Here is a 16,543-nt window from a genome sequence, read left to right on the forward strand (position 1 = left end):
AACGGGTGCAGACAGACAAACTGACCCTGGGCTTGGATTGCTCCATACCCCTCTCTCCTCCTTCCCCCCCATCCTCAGCAGAGCCCCCAGGCCACTGCCCCCCTCCCCCTGCATGTCAGCCAGGCGCCCAGGCTGTGCGTGTCATGCTGGGTTGGTTCCTGTGCATGGCTGAGCCCGGTTCCTACTGACCCCCAAGGGGGTGGCTCTGCTCCCCGCTGGCATGGCTGGGTCCCCCGCTCGCTGTCACTCCTGCACGGCGCGGGCACCACATGTGGGGCGGGGTAGTGAGAGGGTGCTGCAGTGGGGTGCAATGGGGGATGGGCCCATTGCGAGCCACATGGGACACCCGCTTACTAAATAGAGGTGAGCAAGCCGGATGGGTAGAGTCACAGAAAGGGGGGGATGGGGGCTGTTTGGGGGGTGCAGGAGACAGAGCAAACTAGCGTCCTGTGGACAGCCCAGCCAAAGTGCGGTAGAGGGGTCAGTGAGGGGGGATGAAGAAAAGGGGCTGTTTGGGGAGTGCAGGAGACAGAGCAAACTAGCGTCCTGTGGACAGCCCAGCCAAAGGGCAGTAGAGGGGTCAGTGAGGGGGGATGAAGAAAAGGTTGGTTGGCTGTCTGTCCCCGTCCAATGTATCCATCCATCCATCTCCACACTGTCTGTCTACCCTCCCCAGCACCCCGTATGCTCCGTCCCTTGCCCCCGGTGGGGGTTTGCAGGCTGGGAGCACCCCGGGGAGCCAGAGGAGCTCTGTCCCTCGGAGTACGGGGTGGCGAAGGACGGGGGGTGTTCACAAAGGAGGACACGCCCCCTGTCCCTATGGTTGTGGGGAGTGAGATTGGCCAGCTGGGGGAAGCTAAGCCAAGCTCTGTAGTGAGGGGCCTTGTTGGCTTGGGAGAAGGGGGGAGGGTCTGTCGGTCTCCAGCTTCCCGGACAGCCCCCGGTTGTGACCCAGATCACAGTGTGTTTCTGTGCCCCCCCCCCACGTGCTGCCTCTCATGCCAGACAGCAGCCGCAGGGAGAGACAGACCCACATGGAGCCTCACCCCAGTGGCCCAAGGCCTAGCTTCATTTGCATACAAATGGCTTGCTGGCCAATCACAAGCCTAGCCGGCAGCCATTGGCTCACCCGATGTGTAAAGGGAGTCGCGGGCACAGTGCCCGGAGCCGGGCTGCGCGGGATCGACCTCCGTGGGCAGTTGTAGTCAGGAAAGTAGCTGCGAGTCCCCCCACCCCCGCAGTCAGCCCTATGGGCCAGTGTCCCCCCGCCCCCGCAGTCAGCCCCATGGGCCAGTGTCCCCCCGCCCCCGCAGTCAGCCCTATGGGCCAGTGTCCCCCCGCCCCCGCAGTCAGCCCTATGGGCCAGTGTCCCCCCGCCCCCGCAGTCAGCCCCATGGGCCAGTGTCCCCCCGCCCCCGCAGTCAGCCCTATGGGCCAGTGTCCCCCCGCCCCCGCAGTCAGCCCCGTGGGCCAGTGTCCCCCCGCCCCCGCAGTCAGCCCCGTGGGCCAGTGTCCCCCCGCCCCCGCAGTCAGCCCCGTGGGCCAGTGTCCCCCTGCCCCCGCAGTCAGCCCCGTGGGCCAGTGTCCCCCTGCCCCCGCAGTCAGCCCTATGGGAGCACTGGCCACACGAGCCAGCTCCCGCCCTGGCTCGCGCATCCACAGTAGAGTCGTGGCCGGTGACACAGACAGGAGGGGCCCCCGCCGGGCCCAGAGGGGGGCACAAATGGGGCAGGATCCCCTTGTGTTTGCCTCTGCCCTGCCCTGGTTTCACCCCTGTTACTCATCCTCTGATCTGTCTATTTTTAGACCCTAATCACCTGATTCTGGGTCTAACAGCTGCTTGGTCTCCCCTTCGGCAAGCAGGGTCTGACCCGAGGAGCTTTAAACCCCAGACTCTGCCCCGTCCTCCAGCAGGCCACTGGAGGTAGGAACTTGCCCCGGAGCAGAGAACTAACTCCGTGCAGGAGAGAAGCTCCTGGCTTCAGGCCTGTAGCATTTGCCAAAAGACAATCCCCTTGCGCCCGGCCTTACGGCCACCCATTGGCTCCTGCATCCCCTGCCCTCCCCGAACGAGTGGGGCCCGTCTGGGCCAGGACCAGTGCTTGCAAAATGCTTTTGTCTTGAGGTGTAAAGAAAGACTCCATCCCCGTGTCCGTCCGTCCATCCATCCCCAAGTCCGTCCGTCCATCCATCCCCATGTCTGTCTGTCTATCCCTATTCATCCCATCTTATCTAGCTATTTATCTATCCCTCCCCCCTTCCAATGGCTCTACCTCATGCTCTATCCAACCAAAGGGATTTCAGTGCACAGGTGACATTGACATTCACTGGCATTTGGTACCTAACTCCCCTAGCCTCTGTGTCCAGCCCCGTCTCCCAGTGGAGTGTCTCAAACACAAGGCCCCTGAAATTGCTCGCAGGGTGTAGAGCAGGAGTCACCCCTGGGTGGCACTCAGCCCCCGGGGACGCTGGCCCTGTGGGGGGGGGGGGTTGCAGTGCCCTATTCTGGGCAGTGGCTGGGCTGGAGGGGGGGTCGGTCTTGCCATGGCGATGCTGGCCAGCGGGGAGGGCTTCCCTGCTTCCCAGGGAAAGGCGCAGGCAGTAGGGTGGCAAGAGCCAGGGGCCGGCTCCTGGTTCCCGCACGGCTGCCTGACTTCCCGGGCAGCCTGCTGCACTGCATGCTAAGTGAGCTGGGCTCTGGCACCGTGCAGGAGAGAGCCTGGCACAGCACTGCCAACACACACTGCAACCTTGGGCGCACACACACTCACACACAGCCACACTGACCCACAACTCCACACACACACAGCCACACTGACCCACAACTCCACACAGCCACACTGACCCTCAACTCCCCACACACACAGCCACACTGACCCACAACTCCACACACACACAGCCACACTGACCCTCAACTCCACACAGCCACACTGGCCCACAACTCCCCACACACACAGCCACACTGACCCACAACTCCACACAGCCACACTGACCCTCAACTCCCCACACACACAGCCACACTGACCCTCAACTCCACACAGCCACACTGACCCACAACTCCACACACACACAGCCACACTGACCCTCAACTCCCCCCACACACAGCCACACTGACCCTCAACTCCCCCCACACACAGCCACACTGACCCACAACTCCACACAGCCACACTGACCCTCAACTCCCCACACACACAGCCACACTGACCCTCAACTCCACACAGCCACACTGACCCACAACTCCACACACACACAGCCACACTGACCCTCAACTCCACACAGCCACACTGACCCACAACTCCACACACACACAGCCACACTGACCCTCAACTCCACACAGCCACACTGACCCTCAACTCCCCACACACACAGCCACACTGACCCACAACTCCACACAGCCACACTGACCCTCAACTCCCCACACACACAGCCACACTGACCCTCAACTCCACACAGCCACACTGACCCACAACTCCACACACACACAGCCACACTGACCCTCAACTCCACACAGCCACACTGACCCACAACTCCCCCCACACACAGCCACACTGACCCTCAACTCCACACAGCCACACTGACCCACAACTCCACACACACACAGCCACACTGACCCTCAACTCCACACAGCCACACTGACCCACAACTCCACACACACACAGCCACACTGACCCTCAACTCCCCCCACACACAGCCACACTGACCCACAACTCCACACACAGCTATGTACACACACACACAACTCACAAACACAGCTATGTGCGCACACACCCCAACACACAGCTACACTGACACAACTCCATACACACAGCTAGGTGCAGAGATGTACACACACACACAGCCCCACAGAGCTACACTGACTACACACACAAACTCACAGCTATGCACAGAGATGCACAGGGACACACACACAGACACACACACACACACACTCTCTCTCTCTCTCTCTCTCTCTCTCTCTCTGGGTCTCCCTGAGGGGCAGGACCTGTCGCGGCGAGCGAGCAGCCGACGGGCCCGGGCGGAGGTTTCAGCACCTCGGACAGCGCTCGGGCCGGCACAGCGGGAGCGGGGAGCCCAACCCGGCCTGGGGCAGGGCAGGGACCCGGAGCGGCCTGGCCCACGCCAGCCCTGGCACCAGCTCCGGGGCTCCCTCTGCCCCATGCCCCCCCCCCAGGGCGGGCAGCCCTCTCCCGGGGCCCCAGCTGGTGCCCAGCGCCCCTCAGGCCTTGGCTACGCCCGTAATTCCCATCGGGATCCTGCTCACGAGGATTTTCCTTCCCTCCCCAGCCCTCGCCCGCCACCCCCGGGGCGCCGGGGCGGCTGATGCCTGGCCCCGGCCATGGCCTGCCTCCACGACACCCGGACGCCCTCGCCGTCCTTCGCCGGCTTCAGCGCCGTCCTGGCCGAGAGCTCCCTCCGCAAGCTGGACCCCGAGGCCTCGGACTGCACGCCCGAGAAGGACCTGACGCCCACGCAGTGCGTGCTGCGGGACGTGCTGCCCGTCGACGGGGGCGGGCACAGCCCCACGCCCAGCGAGGAGACGCGCGACCAGTTCGCCAGCAGCGTCCTGCAGCTGCAGCAGCATGAGGCCGGGGCCGGAGCCGGGGGGGCGGGCGCTGGGAGCGCCGAGGTGTGGCAGGCCCGGTACCATGCCGACCAGGTCCGGCTCCACTGCCAGACGGGCAGCGGGTTCCTGGAAGGGCTTTTCGGCTGCCTCAAGCCCGTCTGGAGCATGCTCGGCAAAGCCTACTCCACCGAGCACAAGCACCAGCAGGAAGGTGCGCCGGCCGCTGTGGGGGAGGGGAAGCACCGGGGCCGGGCAGAGGCTGGAGGAACCGGGGCGTGGTCCCTGGCCCTGTCCCCAGCGTGTGTCAATGGGCAGCGCCCGGCGGGGTCCCTGGCCCGGTCCCCAGCGTGTGTCGATGGGCAGCGCCCGGCGGGGTCCCTGGCCCTGTCCCCAGCGTGTGTCGATGGGCAGCGCCCGGCGGGGTCCCTGGCCCGGTCCCCAGCGTGTGTCGATGGGCAGCGCCCGGCGGGGTCCCTGTCCCTGTCCCCAGCGTGTGTCGATGGGCAGCGCCCGGCAGGGTCCCTGGCCCTGTCCCCAGCGTGTGTCGATGGGCAGCGCCCGGCGGGGTCCCTGGCCCGGTCCCCAGCGTGTGTCGATGGGCAGCGCCCGGCGGGGTCCCTGGCCCTGTCCCCAGCGTGTGTCGATGGGCAGCGCCCGGCGGGGTCCCTGGCCCTGTCCCCAGCGTGTGTCGATGGGCAGCGCCCGGCGGGGTCCCTGGCCCTGTCCCCAGCGTGTGTCGATGGGCAGCGCCCGGCGGGGTCCCTGGCCCTGTCCCCAGCGTGTGTCGATGGGCAGCGCCCGGCGGGGTCCCTGTCCCTGTCCCTGTCCCCAGCGTGTGTCGATGGGCAGCGCCCGGCGGGGTCCCTGGCCCTGTCCCCAGCGTGTGTCGATGGGCAGCGCCCGGCGGGGTCCCTGTCCCTGTCCCCGGCGTGTGTCGATGGGCAGCGCCCGGCGGGGTCCCTGGCCCTGTCCCCAGCGTGTGTCGATGGGCAGCGCCCGGCGGGGTCCCTGGCCCGGTCCCCAGCGTGTGTCGATGGGCAGCGCCCGGCGGGGTCCCTGGCCCTGTCCCCAGCGTGTGTCGATGGGCAGCACCCGGCGGGGTCCCTGGCCCTGTCCCTGTCCCCAGCGTGTGTCGATGGGCAGCGCCCGGCGGGGTCCCTGTCCCTGTCCCCAGCGTGTGTCGATGGGCAGCGCCCGGCGGGGTCCCTGGCCCTGTCCCCAGCGTGTGTCGATGGGCAGCGCCCGGCGGGGTCCCTGGCCCTGTCCCTGTCCCCAGCGTGTGTCGATGGGCAGCGCCCGGCGGGGTCCCTGGCCCTGTCCCCAGCGTGTGTCGATGGGCAGCGCCCGGCGGGGTCCCTGGCCCTGTCCCCAGCGTGTGTCGATGGGCAGCGCCCGGCGGGGTCCCTGGCCCTGTCCCCAGCGTGTGTCGATGGGCAGCGCCCGGCGGGGTCCCTGGCCCTGTCCCCAGCGTGTGTCGATGGGCAGCGCCCGGCGGGGTCCCTGTCCCTGTCCCCAGCGTGTGTCGATGGGCAGCGCCCGGCGGGGTCCCTGGCCCTGTCCCCAGCGTGTGTCGATGGGCAGCGCCCGGCGGGGTCCCTGGCCCTGTCCCCAGCGTGTGTCGATGGGCAGCGCCCGGCGGGGTCCCTGGCCCTGTCCCCAGCGTGTGTCGATGGGCAGCGCCCGGCGGGGTCCCTGTCCCTGTCCCCAGCGTGTGTCGATGGGCAGCGCCCGGCGGGGTCCCTGGCCCTGTCCCCAGCGTGTGTCGATGGGCAGCGCCCGGCGGGGTCCCTGGCCCTGTCCCCAGCGTGTGTCGATGGGCAGCGCCCGGCGGGGTCCCTGGCCCTGTCCCCAGCGTGTGTCGATGGGCAGCGCCCGGCGGGGTCCCTGTCCCTGTCCCCAGCGTGTGTCGATGGGCAGCGCCCGGCGGGGTCCCTGTCCCTGTCCCCAGCGTGTGTCGATGGGCAGCGCCCGGCGGGGTCCCTGTCCCTGTCCCCAGCGTGTGTCGATGGGCAGCGCCCGGCGGGGTCCCTGTCCCTGTCCCCAGCGTGTGTCGATGGGCAGCGCCCGGCGGGGTCCCTGGCCCGGTCCCCAGCGTGTGTCGATGGGCAGCGCCCGGCGGGGTCCCTGGCCCTGTCCCCAGCGTGTGTCGATGGGCAGCGCCCGGCGGGGTCCCTGGCCCGGTCCCCAGCGTGTGTCGATGGGCAGCGCCCGGCGGGGTCCCTGGCCCGGTCCCCAGCGTGTGTCGATGGGCAGCGCCCGGCGGGGTCCCTGGCCCTGTCCCCAGCGTGTGTCGATGGGCAGCGCCCGGCGGGGTCCCTGGCCCTGTCCCCAGCGTGTGTCGATGGGCAGCGCCCGGCGGGGTCCCTGGCCCTGTCCCCAGCGTGTGTCGATGGGCAGCGCCCGGCGGGGTCCCTGGCCCGGTCCCCAGCGTGTGTCGATGGGCAGCGCCCGGCGGGGTCCCTGGCCCTGTCCCTGTCCCCAGCGTGTGTCGATGGGCAGCGCCCGGCGGGGTCCCTGGCCCTGTCCCTGTCCCCAGCGTGTGTCGATGGGCAGCGCCCGGCGGGGTCCCTGTCCCTGTCCCTGTCCCCAGCGTGTGTCAATGGGCAGCGCCCGGCGGGGTCCCTGTCCCTGTCCCCAGCGTGTGTCGATGGGCAGCGCCCGGCGGGGTCCCTGGCCCTGTCCCCAGCGTGTGTCGATGGGCAGCGCCCGGCGGGGTCCCTGTCCCGGTCCCCAGCGTGTGTCGATGGGCAGCGCCCGGCGGGGTCCCTGTCCCTGTCCCCAGCGTGTGTCGATGGGCAGCGCCCGGCGGGGTCCCTGGCCCTGTCCCCAGCGTGTGTCGATGGGCAGCGCCCGGCGGGGTCCCTGGCCCTGTCCCCAGCGTGTGTCGATGGGCAGCGCCCGGCGTGGTCCCTGGCCCTGTCCCCAGCGTGTGTCGATGGGCAGCGCCCGGCGGGGTCCCTGTCCCTGTCCCCAGCGTGTGTCGATGGGCAGCGCCCGGCGGGGTCCCTGTCCCTGTCCCCAGCGTGTGTCGATGGGCAGCGCCCGGCGGGGTCCCTGTCCCTGTCCCCAGCGTGTGTCGATGGGCAGCGCCCGGCGGGGTCCCTGGCCCTGTCCCCAGCGTGTGTCGATGGGCAGCGCCCGGCGGGGTCCCTGGCCCTGTCCCCAGCGTGTGTCGATGGGCAGCACCCGGCGGGGTCCCTGTCCCTGTCCCCAGCGTGTGTCGATGGGCAGCGCCCGGCGGGGTCCCTGGCCCTGTCCCTGTCCCCAGCGTGTGTCGATGGGCAGCGCCCGGCGGGGTCCCTGTCCCTGTCCCTGTCCCCAGCGTGTGTCGATGGGCAACGCCCGGCGGGGTCCCTGGCCCTGTCCCCAGCCTGTGTCGATGGGCAGCGCCCGGCGTGGTCCCTGTCCCTGTCCCTGTCCCCAGCGTGTGTCGATGGGCAGCGCCCGGCGGGGTCCCTGGCCCTGTCCCCAGCGTGTGTCGATGGGCAGCGCCCGGCGGGGTCCCTGGCCCTGTCCCCAGCGTGTGTCGATGGGCAGCGCCCGGCGGGGTCCCTGGCCCTGTCCCCAGCGTGTGTCGATGGGCAGCGCCCGGCGGGGTCCCTGTCCCTGTCCCTGTCCCCAGCGTGTGTCGATGGGCAGCGCCCGGCGGGGTCCCTGGCCCTGTCCCTGTCCCCAGCGTATGTCGATGGGCAGCGCCCGGCGGGGTCCCTGGCCCGGTCCCCAAGGTGCCTTTCAGGAAGCGGCAGGGTGGCCGGGTTTGGGTGCCAGGGTTGTGATGGTTTCCGTGTGCGTGGGCCTGTGTGTCAGGGCGTGTGCAGTTGTGTGCACGTGCCCACACGTGAGTTAACGGGGAGCATGCTCCTGGCACATGATGGGCAGCTCCTCGGGCCAGGCAGCCAGCAGCCTCTGTGCCCGGGGTGGGTGGTGCCAGCTGTGGGTCCCAGCCCTGCCCTGTCCCGCAGACACGTGGGAGGTGCCGTTCGAGGAGATCCTGGACCTGCAGTGGGTGGGCAGCGGGGCGCAGGGCGCCGTCTTCCTGGGGCGCTTCCGCGGCGAGGAGGTGGCGGTGAAGAAGGTGCGAGATTTCAAGGAGACCGACATCAAGCACCTGCGCCGGCTCAAACACCCCAACATCATCACCTTCAAGTGAGTGCGGGGCCCGGCCGCGTGCCCATGGGAGGCCGGGGGCCAGGCAGTGCCCACCCCCATGTGCACCCCTGTGCCGGGGGCGAAGCGGTGCCTGGCGACCGGCAGGGCACTCAGCCAAAGCCAGCTCGGGTGAGGGGCACAGGCTCCCCCAAAGCCTGGCTGTTCCCCTGGAGTGTCCTCTGGCCCCGCCCACCCCTGCCCAGCTGGTGCCCTGTTCCTGGCCGGGAGGAGGCCCCTTGCGGGGCGGGGGTCTGACCCAGCCTCGCTCCTCCCCGCAGGGGCGTGTGCACCCAGGCGCCCTGCTACTGCATCATCATGGAGTTCTGCGCCCAGGGCCAGCTCTACGAGGTGCTGCGGGCCGGGCGCAAAGTCACCCCCTCCCTGCTGGTCGACTGGTCCATGGGCATCGCTGGCGGCATGAACTACCTGCACCTGCACAAGATCATCCACCGCGACCTCAAGTCGCCCAAGTAAGCGCAGGGGATGGGGCTGGGGCTGGGGCCGGCAGGGGCTGGGGCTGGGGCTGGGGCCGGCAGGGGAGGGGGAGGGGATGGGCCTGGGGCCGGCAGGGGAGGGGGAGGGGCTGGGGCCTGCAGGGCAGGGGGCAAGGATTGGTCTGTGCCCCGCAGAGGAGGGGGGCACCCCATGGCAACGCAGAGTCCCCAGCTCGTGCTGTAATGCCCTGCCCCCCCCAGCCTCTGCCCCCCTCCCCCCGCTGATGGGCACACGAGATGCAGCCTGATCTATCTCTCTCCGAGTCTTTCCCAGCCCTGCTGGAGGGGACCCCCCACCCCACCCCGCACCCCCAAGGGCCCCAGACCCCCACAGCCTGGGAGCTGCCCCCCACCATGCCCCTCCCCTCCCCCCAGCATGCTGATCACCTACGACGACGTGGTGAAGATCTCGGACTTCGGCACCTCCAAGGAGCTGAGCGACAAGAGCACTAAGATGTCCTTCGCCGGCACCGTGGCCTGGATGGCCCCCGAGGTCATTCGCAACGAGCCCGTCTCCGAGAAGGTCGACATCTGGTGAGCGCCGGGGCGGGGGGGGATGGGTCAGTAGAGGGAGCTGCACTAAGGTTACCATGCCTCAGTTTCCCTCCCCCAGCCTCTGCCCTGCAGCCCCTTGAGCTCTAAGCCAGGGCCTGGATCTGGGGTGTGAGGAGTCGCTGGGGGGCAGGCATGTCTGGGGCTGGGGGCAGCAGAGCGTCTCCCCTGGCCTGGCACCCTGCTGAGCCCAGCTGCTTCCCTGCCCCATCAGCAGGTGCCTGGGGGGCAGGCTGGGGGAGGAGGGGCTGATTCTGGGGGTCACAGATGGCCCCCCACCAGAGGGCCCCCCACCCACTCTGACACGACCCCCAGGTCCTTCGGGGTGGTGCTGTGGGAGCTGCTGACGGGCGAGATCCCCTACAAGGACGTGGACTCGTCAGCCATCATCTGGGGCGTGGGCAGCAACAGCCTGCACCTGCCCGTGCCCTCCGGCTGCCCTGACGGCTTCAAGGTCCTGCTGCGCCAGTGCTGGTGAGTGCCCCCGGCCCCCCCCGGACCCTGCCCCCCAGTCCCCCGGGCCCCCCCCGCTGGTGAGTGCCCCCCGACCCCCCTGCTGGTGAGTGCCCCCCCGGACCCCCGCTGGTGAGTGCCCCCCGGCCCCCCCGGACCCCCGCTGGTGAGTGCCCCCCGACCCCCGCTGGTGAGTGCCCCCCGCCCCCCCGGCCCCCCCCGCTGGTGAGTGCCCCCCCGGACCCCCGCTGGTGAGTGCCCCCCGCCCCCCCCGGCCCCCCCCGCCGGTGAGTGCCCCCTGGCCCCCCCCGCCGGTGAGTGCCCCCCCGGACCCCCGCTGGTGAGTGCCCCCCAGTCCCCCGGCCCCCCCCGCCGGTGAGTGCCCCCGGCCCCCCCCCGCCGGTGAGTGCCCCCCCGGACCCCCGCTGGTGAGTGCCCCCCAGTCCCCTGGCCCCCCCCGCTGGTGAGTGCCCCCTGGCCCCCCCGCTGGTGAGTGCCCCCCAGTCCCCTGGCCCCCCCCGCTGGTGAGTGCCCCCCCGGCCCCCCCCGCCGGTGAGTGCCCCCTGGCCCCCCCCGCTGGTGAGTGCCCCCCCGGACCCCCGCTGGTGAGTGCCCCCCAGTCCCCCGGCCCCCCCCGCTGGTGAGTGCCCCCCCGGACCCCCGCTGGTGAGTGCCCCCCAGTCCCCCGGCCCCCCCGCTGGTGAGTGCCCCCCCCCCCGCTGGTGAGTGCCCCCGGCCCCCCCCGCTGGTGAGTGCCCCCCGGTCCCCTGGCCCCCCCCGCTGGTGAGTGCCCCCCAGCCCTCCCGTTGCCACATGGGCAAGGGGCAGAGTCTGCCCAACGTGAAGCGGTTCAGGGCCCCCCTCATGTCAGGGGTGGGCCGGGTCCCAGCCCCTCCCCCGCGAGCCAGGCACCCTGGGGCCCCGCGTGAGTCAGGCCGTGGGCTGGGGCCCATGTGTGACCCGGGCCCCCAACCTGCCTCTGCGCCCCCAGGAACAGCAAACCCCGCAACCGGCCGTCCTTCCGCCAGATCCTGCTGCACCTCGACATCGCCTCGGCCGACGTGCTCTCCACGCCCCAGGAGACCTACTTCAAATCCCAGGTGGGCTCGGCCCCTGGCCCCACCCCTCTGCCCCCCGGCCCCTCCCGGCCCCACTGCTGCCCGTCCTGGCCCCTGGCCCCACCCCCTACTGCCCCCCGGCCCCTCCCGGCCCCTGGCCCCACCCCCTACTGCCCCCCCGGCCCCTCCCGGCCCCACTGCTGCCCTGCCTGGCCCCACTGCTGCCCCTCCCGGCCCCTGGCCCCACCCCCTACTGCCCCCCCGGCCCCTCCCGGCCCCCCTGCTGCCCTGGCCGGCCCCACTGCTGCCCCTCCCGGCCCCCGGCCCTGCCCCCTGCTGTCCCCCCCCCCCCGCTGCTTCCCCCCAGACCCTGCCCAGCCTCCCGCCGCTCCCTCCCCCGGCCCCCCCTCCCCCCTCCGCTCCGTCCTGCTTTCCGCGCGCCCTCTCACATCCAGCTGCACTATCCCCCCCCTGCCCCGATCCCCTTTGCCCCCCGTGCGCTCACAGCCCTGGCGGGGCTGACGGGCCGTGTCCCCGCAGGCCGAGTGGCGGGAGGAGGTGAAGCTGCACTTTGAGAAGATCAAGTCGGAGGGGACCTGCCTGCACCGGCTGGAGGAGGAGCTGATCAGCCGGCGCCGGGAGGAGCTGAGGTCGGGGGGCGAGCGGGGGGGCCATGTGGGGTGGGGCTGGGCGGGGGGGCGGTCGGCCTGGGGTGACATTCCTGGGATGGGGCAGGCACAGGGCAGGGGCCCCTGGGGGGTGACGCCCCAGTCTGATGGGGGGCCCTTTGGTCCCGCCTCCGTCCGGGTGATTGACAGCTGCACTGCCCCCCAGGCACGCGCTGGACATCCGGGAGCACTACGAGCGCAAGCTGGAGCGAGCCAACAACCTGTACATGGAGCTCAGCGCCCTGCTGCTGCAGCTGGAGCTCAAGGAGAAGGAGCTGCTCCGGTGAGGGCCCCCCCCGCTACCGCCCCGCCTCCTGCCCCCCCGCTACCCCCCGCCTCCTGCCCCCACCCCCCCCGCTGCATCCTGCCCTCCCGCTGACGGGGCAGTTCTGGGGCCGGGGCTGAGTCTCACGAGGGGGGGCTGAGTATCACGGGGGGGCTGTCTCGCGGGGGGGGCAGCGCCAGGCCGGGGCTGAGTCTCGCGGGGGGGCTGAGTCTCACGGGGGGGGCTGAGTCTCGCGGGGGGGGCTGAGTATCACGGGGGGGGGGGGCTGGGGGGGGCTGTCTCGCGGGGGGGGCAGCGCCAGGCCGGGGCTGAGTCTCACGGGGGGGGCTGAGTATCACGGGGGGGCTGTCTCGCAGGGGGGGGCAGCGCCGGGCCGGGGCTGAGTCTCGCGGGGGGGGCTGAGTCATGGGGGGGGCAGCGGGGGGGCTGAGTCTCACGGGGGGGGGCTGAGGGGGGGGGGCTGTCTCGCGGGGGGGGGCAGCGCCAGGCCGGGGCTGAGTCTCGCGGGGGGGCTGAGTCTCACGGGGGGGGCTGTCTCGCGGGGGGGGGGCAGCGCCAGGCCGGGGCTGAGTCTCACGGGGGGGGCTGAGTCTCACGGGGGGGGCTGTCTCGCGGGGGGGGCAGCGCCAGGCCGGGGCTGAGTCTCGCGGGGGGGGCTGAGTCTCACGGGGGGGGGCTGAGTATCACGGGGGGGGGCTGAGTATCACGGGGGGGCAGTCTCGCGGGGGGGGGCGGGGCCGGGGCTGAGTCTCACGGGGGGGGGGCTGAGTATCACGGGGGGGGGCTGAGTATCACGGGGGGGCAGTCTCGCGGGGAGGGGGCAGCGCCGGGCCGGGGCTGAGTCTCTCTCCGGCAGGCGGGAGCAGGCGCTGGAGAAGAAGTACCCGGGGCTGTTCAAGCCCCACGCGTCCCGCAGCCTCCTGCACGGCAACACGGTGGAGAAGCTCATCAAGAAGAGGAACGTGCCCCAGAAGCTGTCCCCGCACAGCAAGCGGTGAGGGGCCCGCCTGGCCCGGGGGAGTCGGGAACCCTCGGTTCAGGCCCTGGCTGTGGGGGGAGGGGGAAGAGCGGGGCCTAGCGGTTACATCCAGGAAGGGGGGAGGGGTCCAGGGCACGTCCCGGAGTGTGAAATCTGCCCCGGCAGCCGGGTTTTCTGTCCGGATTCCCAGGGGCGACCAGCGGGTCTCACACGGGGGGCTGCCCCAAGGGGACGTGCAGGGGTCACCAGAGGTTGGGGGTCGGCGGGGGAGGCAGGCCAGGGTTCAACAAGGGCCTAGTGGAAGGAAGGGGGGAAGGCAGCCTGGCCTGGTGAATGGGGGTGTCAGGCTCCGGAGGGTGGGGGATGGGGCGTGAGACGGGGAACAGCGGGAGCTGGGGGGGGGCTGAGCAATTGGGCAAGGCCCAGAGATTGGGGAGGATGAAGAAGGGGGAGAGAGGCCAGGGGTGGGGGTGGGCGCAGAGCCGGGGAGGGCGGGGAGAAGGCTGCCCCCCGGCGCCCCTGACCCGCGCTCCCCCCAGGCCGGACATCCTGAAGACGGAGGTGATCCTGCCCAAGCTGGACTCGGCCCTGGCCCAGGTGGCCATCCCGGCGTGCCAGAAGGGCCCCACGTCGCCGGGCCGGAGCCGGCGGGCCAGGCCGCGGTACCGCAAGGCCAGCGCCAAGGGGAGCTGCGGGGAGCTGGCGGGGCCCCGGGGCCCGGAGCCGGCGGGGCCGCGGCCGGAGGCCTGTGCCGCCCTGCGGGGGCTGCAGCACGACCTGCTGCGCCGGATGTCGTCCTCCAGCCCCGACCTCATCAGCACCGCGCTGGGGGCCGGGGCCAGGAAAGGGGGGGGCCCCGAGTCGCCGCCGGCCGAGCAGCCCCGCAGCGAGACCCCCAGCGAGGACACGGCCTCCGTGCCCTTCTCCAGCAGCCCCGACTCGCCCTCGGCCAGGCAGGGAGCCGTGGGGCCGGCAGACGGGGGCCAGAGGCTGCAGCCGGGCGAGGAGCCGGCCGCCGGGGGCAAGGCGGGCAGGGCCGGCGGGGGGGCCCAGCAGCACCTCACCCCCGCAGCGCTGCTGTATCGAGCCGCCGTGACCCGGAGCCAGGTGAGCTGGGGCCTCGGCGGGGGGGGCAGGAGCTGTGCGGGGGCGGATGGGGGGGCTGGCCCTCGCGGGGGGGGAGCTGTGCGGGGGCGGATGGGGGGGGGAGGAGCAGGGCCTTGGCGGGGGGGGGAGCTGTGCGGGGACGGATGGGGGGCTGGCCCTCGCAGGGGGGGCTGGCCTCGCGGGGGGGGGGGGGGAGCTGTGCGGGGGCGGATGGGGGGGAGAGGAGCAGGGCCTTGGCGGGGGGGAGCTGTGCGGGGGCGGATGGGGGGGGGGGCTGGCGGGGGGGGGGGGGGCTGGCCCTCGCGGGGGGGGAGCTGTGCGGGGACGGATGGGGGGCTGGCCCTCGCGGGGGGGGCTGGCCCTCGTGGGGGGGGAGCTGTGCGGGGACGGATGGGGGGCTGGCCCTCGCAGGGGGGGGGCTGGGAGCTCGTGGGGGGGGGAGCAGGGCCTGGCGGGGGGGGAGCTGGGGGGGAGGGGGGAGGAGCAGGGCCTTGGCGGGGGGGGAGCGGCATTGAGGGACAGCACAGATCCTGGGGAGGTGCTGGGAGGGGGGAGGGGGTTGGAAATAGAGGGGCCTGAAGGGGCCCCCCCAGGACGGCCCTGGTGGGAGGGGCAGGCCCTACTAACGTGGCTTCTCTGCCCCAGAAGCGGGGGGTCTCCTCCGAGGAGGAGGAGGGCGAGGTGGACAGCGAGGTGGAGCTGCCGCTGAGGCAGAGGTGCGTAGTCGTGGGGCTCGGGCCCTCCGCCGGGGGGGGGTGGCCTGTGGGGGTGTCGCCCTCGGGGGGGGGCTGTACTAGCGCAGGAAACTCACTGGCCCCCATGGTCAGATGCATTAGAGCGTGGGGGGAGCTCAGCTGTGGGAGGACAGTGGGGTGCAGTGGTTAGAGCAATGGGCCTGGGGGCCAGGACTCTGGGTAGTGAGGGGGGCCTAGTGGCTAGAGCAGTGGGGGGGGGGCTTGACACCCCGGCCGCCTGGGTTCTGTCCCTGGCTCTGGTCCCAGCCTGTTGTGGGGTGCGGGGCAGCCCCCCGCTGGCGGCTGACGGGGGCTGCTCTGGTGCCAGGTGGCCGCAGGGGCTGCGGAAGCGCCAGTCGCTCTCCACCTTCAGCTCGGAGAACTTCTCGGACGGGGACGGCGAGGACGGGAACACGAGCGAGGCCTCGCCCAGCGGCCCCCCCGAGGCGGGCGGCTCCGACGCCCCACGCCAGGCTCTGGTGCAGGAGCCCGCCCGCCGGCCGGCCAAGCGCCAGCCCAGCGCCGAGCAGAACGCTGCCCAGGTGAGTGGGCAGGGAGGGCGGGGGGCGCCCCCCTGGGGGCTGCAGGCTGTGGGGCAAGGGGAGACAATTCCCCCTTGCTGGGGGCTGGACGGGGCTGGGGGCTGAAGCCAGGGGCCACGTATGCTGCCTCAGGTGGGGCCTGGGGGGAGGTACAGCAGGCAGGGGGAAGGGGGGCTGCGGTGCACCCCCTAGGGCTGTGGGGTGCCTGGGTTCCCCGGCCCACCCAGGCACCTGGCGAGCCCACCGAGGCGGGAGGGGGAGCAGCGGTTTGTCTTGGGGGGGGCAGAGTCCCCCTGGTCTCTGCTCTGACCCCCCCTCTCCCTCGGCTCTGGACCAGCCCCGCCCCCCCTACGAGGACTCGGACGGCGACTGCGCGGACCTGGAGCACGCGGGCGGCGGAGACGCGCCCCGACCGCCGGCCCCCCCCAGCTCGTGATGGCTCAGCCCCCCGGAGATTGTACAGCCCCCCCAGATATTTATATAAATGATCTATAAATCTATATAAAGCTATATAACGTAACCCCCCCGACTGCGCCGGAGCCCAGCACTGAACCGAGGGGCGTGGGGGTGCTGGGGGCGGTGCCTTGTGCTGCCGGCACCCAAGCCCTGGGGGGGGGCAGAATCCTTCACCCCGAGGGCCTGTCCTGGGCCTGTCCTGGGCCAGCAGGGAGGTGGCAGCAAGTGCAACGAGCCGGTGGAGCAGCCGGCCCCGCCTAGGGGCTCCCCCCCATGTGCTCAGTGTAGGACGGACCCGGCTGGGGGCCGACCCCCCCCCCCCCCCCCGCTCCTGGGCTGACCCTGGCTCCCCTGGTCTGCCCTGCGGCCCCCCCCCCCGAGCACTAAGCAAGTCAGCTGGGGAAGGGGTGCGGGGGGGGGCACATGCCCTGCACTTTTGGTTGGTGCGAATTGCTAGTCAACAATTGTTTACATTTGCACGTGTGCGCTGGGGGGGGGGGG

The 16,543-nt window shown here is 71.7% G+C and overlaps 1 protein-coding gene across 2 annotated transcripts in view; it reads left to right on the forward strand.

Annotated features, from left to right (window-relative positions):
* MAP3K12 (mitogen-activated protein kinase kinase kinase 12) overlaps window positions 1-16,123 on the forward strand; it is a 53,307-nt gene extending 37,184 nt beyond the window's left edge. For both annotated transcript variants that reach the window (XM_075901616.2, XM_075901615.2), the window contains exons 2-14: window positions 4,285-4,775; window positions 8,527-8,710; window positions 8,992-9,183; window positions 9,583-9,741; window positions 10,075-10,233; window positions 11,204-11,312; window positions 11,811-11,920; window positions 12,105-12,221; window positions 13,081-13,218; window positions 13,743-14,310; window positions 14,956-15,026; window positions 15,373-15,586; window positions 15,924-16,123. In XM_075901616.2, coding sequence (XP_075757731.2) covers window positions 4,337-4,775; window positions 8,527-8,710; window positions 8,992-9,183; window positions 9,583-9,741; window positions 10,075-10,233; window positions 11,204-11,312; window positions 11,811-11,920; window positions 12,105-12,221; window positions 13,081-13,218; window positions 13,743-14,310; window positions 14,956-15,026; window positions 15,373-15,586; window positions 15,924-16,022 — 2,559 coding nt within the window. In that variant the 5' untranslated portion in view covers window positions 4,285-4,336 and the 3' untranslated portion in view covers window positions 16,023-16,123. The remainder of the gene's footprint in view (window positions 1-4,284; window positions 4,776-8,526; window positions 8,711-8,991; window positions 9,184-9,582; window positions 9,742-10,074; window positions 10,234-11,203; window positions 11,313-11,810; window positions 11,921-12,104; window positions 12,222-13,080; window positions 13,219-13,742; window positions 14,311-14,955; window positions 15,027-15,372; window positions 15,587-15,923) is intronic.
* Window positions 16,124-16,543: the final 420 nt, after the last annotated feature.

This window comes from Pelodiscus sinensis, chromosome 31 (genome assembly GCF_052426305.1).
Source record: "Pelodiscus sinensis isolate ZL-2025 chromosome 31, ASM5242630v1, whole genome shotgun sequence".
In the NCBI taxonomy this organism is placed as follows: domain Eukaryota; kingdom Metazoa; phylum Chordata; order Testudines; family Trionychidae; genus Pelodiscus; species Pelodiscus sinensis.